This window comes from Haliaeetus albicilla, chromosome 4 (assembly GCF_947461875.1).
Source record: "Haliaeetus albicilla chromosome 4, bHalAlb1.1, whole genome shotgun sequence".
In the NCBI taxonomy this organism is placed as follows: Eukaryota; Metazoa; Chordata; class Aves; order Accipitriformes; family Accipitridae; genus Haliaeetus; species Haliaeetus albicilla.
The window spans coordinates 21,924,366-21,933,600 of NC_091486.1; the positions used below are offsets into that span (position 1 = coordinate 21,924,366).

Consider the following 9,235-nt stretch of genomic DNA (forward strand, 5'->3'; position numbering starts at 1 on the left):
AGTTATCAAAAACAGGGTTCAAAGTACAGAAATTAAGATTCAGATTTTGCTGTCAGAGTATTTTTACAGTTTAAACTCAATATTAAAGTTTTTGAAAATAAGATCTTATAATGAGGCACAAAATGAAATACACGCTGTAAAAATTAAATAAAGGATCAAAAAACGCTCATGTGCCTCTTCAGAAGTCATGTGAGATTCTGTAGTAAGTGCCCATGTCTGCTTAATTCTGCAACTGAATTTGCTTCCTTTCATAAATACTGTTCATTTTCAATTGCTAACAATAGCAATGGTATGTAATATAAATATGAATAGCCTTTCCATGTTTGATTTGGGGCCAATAAGATATTAACCACAATTTTTACTATACACTCACCAGCTGATAAAGATTTTCCCAGTAGTCCTGTGTCATCAGTCGAAACAGTGACAAGAAAGCCCAACTGAATGTGTCAAAGCTAGTATATCCATAGTTGGGGTTTTTACCAGCTTTCACACAAATAAACCCTTCTGGACATTTACTAGGAGGAAAAAAAAAGAAAAAAAAAAAGTAAAGCAATGTATATAAAAAAAATCATCTAACACTAAAATGTTTTTAAATTATTGTACCTTGAGCTTCTAATGAAGGTTCACTAGATCTAATCTGTGAAGGGGGCTGCTATTTGTGGCTTACAACATTTTAAAAATCAGTGAGGAAATGAAAAGAGTGTTCTTTAAAAAAAGCCAGAAAAGAGCAAACAAGTAAATGAAGATCTTTCTTCCTACCTTCTTCCACCATTATACACAAAATAAAGCTTATTCCCAACAATTTGTTATTACCTCTAGAGATACCTCTTCTATGGAAACAATATATTTACTTAACACAGAGATTCCATAAAGTCAGTAATTCCATGCAAAAGAAAGTCAGTATACATATTTTATGCTGAATTTTGTCTGTCAGCAGGGTTGGCATACCAGATTTCTTGGTTTCTTCAGGTTTGTGAATTAGTCAAGTCAAATTAACAAATTCCACCAATTCCTCAACAGCAAATAACCATCATAGTGATACTTTTATCTCCTGAAACTGTACAAATCAGTTTTGATAGCAGGTGATCCAATCCTGATATCAACTGTAGGCACACTGTTTCAGTTATTGCATTCTTGAAGGATAGAGGAGGTTCTTGCCTCCAAAACCTCTACAGAAAAACACTATAAAGATATCTTTTCTTATATGTGCATGTACATTTGATGCATATTTACACACACACATAAAATTATCTTATAGTAAGGCACATATATACACAAAATGTTTATAAAAAAAGATTTAAGTACATCTGTTTTAAAGACATAACCAACGAAAACCAAGGGATGGACTGATATATCATCAGAATACAGAATTATGTGATTTTTTTTTTTACAAAGAATTGTCACAAAGAGAGAGCAAGACAGTGCCATGCATGCAGTCCACAAACAGAAGAATCCTGAAGATGTCTTCCCAAAAGGCAGTCCTAAGTCCCAGTGCCTCATGCCTATTTTAGAGATGAGAAATGGCATGAAATCCATGATAAAGAAGTATGTTCTTGACATTGGTAATGCAATATCTATGTGCTGAAATGGAATTTTCTAGTTACCCAAGAGTTTTTAAAAGAAATTTATAATAAAATATTTTCTCATTCAACATTTTACTCATTCAAGTGTTTACTTACTATGAACTGTGACCACATGTTATTGATTGTGAAGTTAGGCAGCTAAATTAGCTTTTCAAGTTTAGAGTGATGTTTTTCACATTTTGTTTAGACAGGTAGTATGTAATTTTCAGTGTACCTTACCCTGCATCTGAGCTATTGCCACAAAGTAGATAATCCTTTTGTCCTTCTATGCGATAGAAATGATCTAAAGAAAAAATAGGAAGCAACATGATTATAAACCAAAAGAGTGGGGTTTTTTTCTTTTTTTTTGTGAGGATGAACCTACATTCAAGTTATCATGGTTTGAACGTTCATAATCTCCCATTCATATTTTTCCAATAATGGGTTCAAATACTGGCAAATCCATACTGGTAAGTACAGCTGCAAAACTAAAGAATAAAATAAAAACACAACGTAAAAATAAAATCCTAGAACAATGATTAGAACACCATAAATTGCATATTCTCTTCTTGAGTCATAGCAAACACTGAATATCCTTCCAAAATCTGATGTTCAGTAAATGAGAGAAAGAAAGTACAAAGCTTAAAATTCCTTCTCTTATTCAGTAGGTAGATTGTAATCAGACAATTAAAGCCTATCTTACTAAAAATGGAACTATTTACAATGGCTGGCTTACAGTTTTGAAGTCAGAGAAACATTAACTAGCACATCCTGTGACTGAAAGTATGAAGGTAGCATTTACAGGTGGATGGATGTTCCAATGGCAGTGTTATAACAGCTGCTGTCCTACAAACAACTTCACAGAATTTTTCTTTTAATTATAAGGTGGTAGACTTCAGAAATAAAGCAATATCTTTTGTTATTAATGATTAACACCTGTGCTGTCTTTAAAAAAAAAAAGAGAAAAAAGAATACAGCAAGAAAGATGATAACGAATTGGGGAAGATGTTGATATGAGTGAGGGCAGGCCCCATTCAGAGGGTCCTAGGCAGGCTGGAGGAATGGCCTGACAGGAGACACGTAAAATTCGGCAGAGACAAATGCAGAGTTGTGTACGTGGGAAGGAAGAGCCCCTTGCAGTGGTACAGGCTGGGAGCCGACCAGCTGGGGAGCAGCTCTGCAGAAAAGGTACTGGCGGTCTTGGCGGACAGGGAGAAAGGTGAAGGTGAGCCAGCAGTGTGCCCTGGCAGCCAAGAAGGGCAACAGCCTCCTGGGCTGCATGAACAGCAGCACAGCTAGCAGTGCAAGGGAAGCGACCGTCCCCCTCAGCTCAGCACTCATTAGACTGTATCTGGAATATTGTGTCCATGTTTGGCCCCCCCAGTGCAAGACCGACATTGATAAAGTGGAGCAAGTTCAGCAGAGAGTCACCAAGGTCATGAGGTGACTAGAACTCTGACCCTGGGGGGAGAGGCTGAGGGACCTGACCTTGCTCAGCCTGGAGAAAGGGAGGCTGTGGGGGGAGTTGGTAGAAAGCACCCAGCAACTACAAGGAGGTTATCAAGGGGACAGAGCCAAGTTCTTCTCACTGGTGTGTGGCAGGAGAATGACAGAAAATGGGCATAATTTGAAACAAGAGAGTTTCTGACTGGATGTAGGGAGAAACTTTTCACCATGAGGATAGCCAGGCACTGAGATCTAGAAAACAGAGAGAGTTCTGGAAAAAACTCTTATCCCAACTAAACTAATCTTCCGTCATCCTCAGTTCATATCCTCAGTGTACCTTTCAAGCTGACAAAAAGCTTTGGTTTTCACAAGGTAAAAAGCTATTGTAGTATTTAAATAATCAGAAACAACCCACAGGATGAAGAATATATGAAGATAGGAGGATTCTAAAACAAACACTTAAATCAGATCTACTGATGCCCAAATCCTACCACTCAAGAACAGTACTTATACAATGTCAGAAAAATTATAATCCTATTACTTCTATAATATCTTTAGAGCTGGCCAAAACTCGAAATGTTCAGATACTGATCTAAATGCCAGTGCCAATACTTTGACATGTGGATCCAAGATCTGCGCATATATTTTCAAAAAGTGAATCTGGCCTTGTTCCTTAATAAATGAAAATGCACAGATGTGAAGAAAAGTCACTAGAAGGTATCACACTCAGTCACAGCTGACCAGCATATGATATGCTGAAAAATATATTGGGAGGATCCACACCTGAGGCCAGTGAAATTATAATGCAACTGACATATAAATGATTAAGAAGAGGTTATACAAGAAAGGAGGAACACAAACACAACTAGATGGAACTGCCTTGCCTGCATCAGCACTCCTTAGAGTCTCCCAGCAAAGTCAACAGTTGTAGCATAGAAAGCAACTGACATTCTGAAAGATTTTAGTTGTCTTTTAGTTTTAGATTGCTACTTAGTGAAAAACGGCAATAGAGGATCTACACACTGTATTTGAAGAGAGAATTCACAAATGTTCTACAGCATATAAACTATCATCCAGAATTGCCCACAAAGCACTATCATCACTCCATTTTCACATCCCTTCTTAGGCCAAATAAACTAGCTAAACTGATAGATTGCACAGAAAATGTAAATACAGTCACAGAATTTCCAGAACTTCAGAAGTACAGAAAGAAAATCTGAAAATACAGAAAACAGCACAGAACTTTAATGTCCTTTTTTAAGTAAGGAAGGAAATATGACTCATCAAAATTTAGCATGTCACAACTGTATTTTCTTTTGAGTCAGTGAGGAGGAAAGCTAGCATCCATTATTCTACCAATTTCTTTTTACTTAAATACACTACTTTTACAATTAATTACTGAACAATATCCTGTAAATCCACTTCCAGCACAAACGCATACATAAAAATGAATCAAATTTTTGGCAATTAGAAGTTGTTATACTACATCTCGTGGTTCATTATGTATTACAACTTCACTGGTGCTATCACTTAAAATGACAAATACAAAAAATAAGTATCTGTGTGTTTCTGAACCAGCCTGAATGTTGTCACTGCAGTCTGCAGAGATTAAGAACGTTGAAAAATATCTGGGTAAAGATGTATTTGTCAGCTTCCTTAGTAACCACAATAGGACATACAGATGAATACCATCTCCTTCCCTACCAGAATCTCTACTTGCCTAGTGAGTTCTTTATTTCACAGAGAACAACTGGTTTCTTTTCTTACCTCTACCTAATAATAAAAGTACATCTTAACTAGGAAATCTGTGTTATTTATCTAGTGCTTCTCTGTCTTATTTAAAGCCTAAAGATACAAGGAGAGGCTAAGAGAATTGGTTTTGTTCAGCCTTGAGAAGGCTAAGGGGTGTGGGGGATGGGGGGGGGGGGATCTTCATGCTACCTGCAAGTATAACATGAAAGGCTGTAATGAAGATGGAGCCTGACTCTTCTCAGAGGTGCACACTGGAAGGATAAGAGGTGACTAGCCAAAACTTGAGCATGGGAAATTCTGAACTGATATTAAAAAAAGTTACCATGAGACTTGTCAAACACTGGAACAGGCTGTGCAGAGAGGCTGTGGTATCTCAAACCTTGGAGATATTAAAAACTTGAATGGACATGGCATTGAGCAGTCTGCTCTAACTGGACCTGCAGCTGAGCAGCAGTTAGGATCTCCACAGTCATCCAGACCATCCAACCTGCATGATTCTGTGATTCTAAAACCAAACTAACCTAATAAATACGTTTCTAAGTGCAGTTAATGGAAAGAACAATCATGTCTGTATGAGTTTGAGATGCAACACACAAAAATCCCTACTCTTTGTCATCCTATTTAATTGATTTTTATCTTTAGCCTATAGTATGAAATGGTGATCTTATATGTGCGTGTGTGTGTTTATACACAAAAAATTTTAGCAAGTTACAACAGTATTTCTTACTTTCATTCTCAATGTATGCTGTCCAATCAAACACTGTACCATTAAAGTACGGAGCTAGGTATTTTTCAAAAGATGTTGAATTTTTTGATGGCCATAACAAGCATTTATTCTTCAAATTGCCCATGAACAGCTGCAGTCCTATTAGTGCAAACACACTCAGGCAAAACACAGTCAAAATCATTACATCTGAGAGCTTCTTCACAGACTGAATTAAGGCTCCAACAATAGTCTTCAAGCCTGCAAACAGAGGCAGATTTTTATTATAATATTAAATATTTACCCAAGCTAAAATGCAATGTCAACTACTCCAACACACTATTAAATACCATGCACAGCTTCACAAAAATAGCCTTAAAATATTTTCCAAAGGAAAAAGGTACCAGTAAGTCTCATCATTCCTGACAAATTAATCTGAAAATATGAATGGGATTGAATGGTACACATTCCAAAGCACCTGCTCTTCCAATGAAGAAGTAAATTTTTATTCATGCTCTCTATACATGTAAACTACATGTAAAGAAGATTGTTCATTTTATTTTCTTCTTGATGCCTCTTGCTCCAAACCTTTGCCAGTGTTCTATTCCAACACATGATATATTGGTTCTATAACAGCAAACAAAACCAGAACACAATTGCATTGTAGTAGAAATTTTAATGATTGCATTCTATTGCATCCTATTCAACTGGAGGTGGGGTTTGGTGAAGACAGGCATCTTAAGGTAATAAACACATCATGCAATTCCCATGCTACTCTTGATTAACTTATTCCTTTGTCAGTGATTCAACTTTTACAACAGACTTATATTTTCAATCCCAAATGCTTTTGATAAATAGTAACATTCATATTAGTAAGAGAAAAATAAAAAGAGTTAATTTTGATCCTTAATGTGGGAAAGAAAACTTGACATCATGAAATGGAAATACACACAGGCTATGTAATTCAATTTCTCATGCAAGAATGTATTAAACTCTGAGGCTGAGTGTTTTAGAGAATTAGAAAAAAGAATCAAATTGAAGACTAAAACCTGGATGTTTCTGTTAAAATATGAGTTCAGCTTCTGTGGAATTTCAGTCAGCCTCAGTGTTTAACCTAGCTCTCACCTGGAATGACTGATATTGTTTTCAAAGCTCGGAGAACTCTGAATGTTCTCAACGCTGAGACATTGCCCAGGTCCACAAACTCTGTCACATATCTGTAGTGAGGGATTCCACACACAAACACAATGACAGCACACAAAAATTAAACACAAGTGATGCAGAGCGCCTACCATTTTACACAGTTACTTCTTACCTGGGATTACAGAAATAGTTTTCAAAGCTCTCAATACTCTGAAAGTTCGAAGAGCTGAAACATTGCCTAGGTTTACAAATTCTGTTATATACCTGTAGGATTAAATCACAGTTATTCAGAATTAAGGTAGAGTGTATACTACTGACCTGGACCTGTAATCCAGACTATTTCTTTTTGGAAGGGGCAACTTTAAGTGAAAGACTTGCATTCATATTTTCCTGTTTCAATTAAGTTTTCCCTAAGAAACACACCCTTGAGTATTTCCATTGAACGCAAATTAAAAATGAAATGTATTTCCCTGACTTATTATTTAAATACTATTTAAAATTGTTCAGTGGTAACTTCTCTTTTGTACTGTGGGATGGTCCACTAATTCTGCTGTGTGCTACATTACTGTAAAATAATAAAATGGAATAAGTTGAAACACAATTCAACTACAATTCATTTTAAATGAGCTAAGATAACCCAAACAAATTATTACAGGTTCAAAAAAAGTTCTAACTGGTATTTTACTTTAAAAAAATCATATACTTACGCAAAGGAAATGACAACAAAATCAAGCCAGTTCCAGGGGTCACGAAGACAAGTAAAATCATTTATACAGAAGCCTCTTGCAAGGATTTTTACCAGAAATTCAAAAGTATAAATTCCAGTGAAAGTGTACCTATAAGAAAACATCCAAAAGTTAAAGATTGTTGTTCAGTGATACATCATCACAGGCATAAAGGAAAATCACTCAAAAACAGTGATTAGTGCATGCACTGTAAGAGCAGTTACAAACTCACATAAACTATCACTGTTTTCCCACCATTCTTCTGCAAGGTAATTGGTTTTGTTTATTTATTTTATCTGAAACATATTTTTGTAGTTTCTGTCATATAAAGTTCTGAAATTTCAGCACGAATAATAATAATCATGACTAACATAAAGAAAATATTTTTGCTAAAATAAAAATTTCAGCATGGTTGCTATGTCAGAAATAAAATCCATGGGTAAGTGAAACCTAGTGTTTACTAAAGTTACTTGATGGCTGACCAGGTAAACTTGAGAATGTCAAACAATAATCATCAGCAGAGGTATTTTCTTTAAGTAGGGTGTGTGTCCCATTTTTAGATTTTGTTACACAAAATTAAGGTGCTTCATAGGGGCTACAGAAAGCATCTTCCATACTGAAAAGCAGCAGTTTCATGTTGAATGGCTATTTTCTTCCCCCCTTCTTTTTTTAATAAAAATGCTAAAGGAACAGCTCAAGAGGGAGAATGCATAAAAACATTACTTGTACAAACATTCTGAACAAGAGTATTAATCAATTTTGTTCAGAGAAAAAGGTTAAAAATATCACAGCTTCTTTCCTTCCTAGAGCTTACAGGTCTATGCTGCTTCGAGTTGCAGCTAGGACCAAACTCTAGCCTAGAGAAAGGAGAATACTGGTGTTACACACAAGGGTAAGTAAAACTACATGGTCTAGCTCCTAATCTAGCTTTTCATTTTTAAACCACTTAGAAATTATTAGCTAATTTAAGTATACTTACTCTACATTCTTTGCCCAGTCTGGAGGGTTATTCCATGTCATAAATACACAGTTTGTCAAAATAGTGAGCATAATGAGCATGCTGAACAATGTTGACTGTAGTTAAGGAACTTATTCTTTTTTAATGCTGAATTTGCATCACACAAAACATGAAGAATTGACCAGGCTATAGAATACTGACAACATATATGATACAAATCAGTTTACTATCACGAGCAATGTCATAAATAATGCAAAGATGTTTCACAATAATGATGGCTATACCACTAACTCTGTAATCTAGGTATACATGCTGTGCATCTCTTCCTCTGAATTTAATCAGAGGGTTAAAGTGACAAATCTTAGCGCTGATTCACTTTGAGAGAAAGAATTAAGGGCAGGAACACATTTAAACACTAAACAAGAAAACCCAGTGGTATTAAAAATTTTAAAAGACCAGTAATAATTTTCAAGAAACCACTTGAAAAGGATATGAATGAACCAAAATCTTAATAGCTGTTCTTCTAATAATATTGAAAGGAGATAAAAGGTACAAGGCAGGTGTGGCACTGAACCTGAAGATTGTCTTCCCTTTATTCAATACTATAAATGTCTTAAAAAAAAAAACAAAAAAAAAACCCCAAACCACAAAAGGAGCAGGGGAAAGATAGGAAATAGGAAATTAAGGATACATGTTAGCAACCTTGCCATAAATAGAGGCTGTACTTACACAGACATAAGTAGCCAAATTTCTTTTCAGTAGAATTATACAAGCAAATATCAGATTCTAAATTTTCACAAGCAATGAAAACTGAACACCATATATTCTTTGTCTCTGTCCTCTTAAACAAAATCTTCCTTTCAGCATTTTCCAGGATTATGTAATTACATTAAAAATATAATTAAAAATTTGTCATTTTTAACATTTAAAATTAATCCAGCTGTAT

General features: G+C 35.4%; 1 protein-coding gene across 1 annotated transcript in view; it reads right to left on the reverse strand.

Moving 5' to 3' along the window:
• Window positions 1-8,690, reverse strand: part of LOC104317585 (sodium channel protein type 2 subunit alpha) — a 48,089-nt gene extending 39,399 nt beyond the window's left edge. The window contains 6 exon segments of the mRNA XM_069781298.1: window positions 374-515; window positions 1,803-1,866; window positions 5,488-5,724; window positions 6,779-6,870; window positions 7,314-7,442; window positions 8,311-8,690. Of these exon segments, the coding sequence (XP_069637399.1) occupies window positions 374-515; window positions 1,803-1,866; window positions 5,488-5,724; window positions 6,779-6,870; window positions 7,314-7,442; window positions 8,311-8,390 (744 nt within the window). The 5' untranslated portion in view covers window positions 8,391-8,690.
• Between the last annotated feature and the right edge of the window lie 545 nt (window positions 8,691-9,235).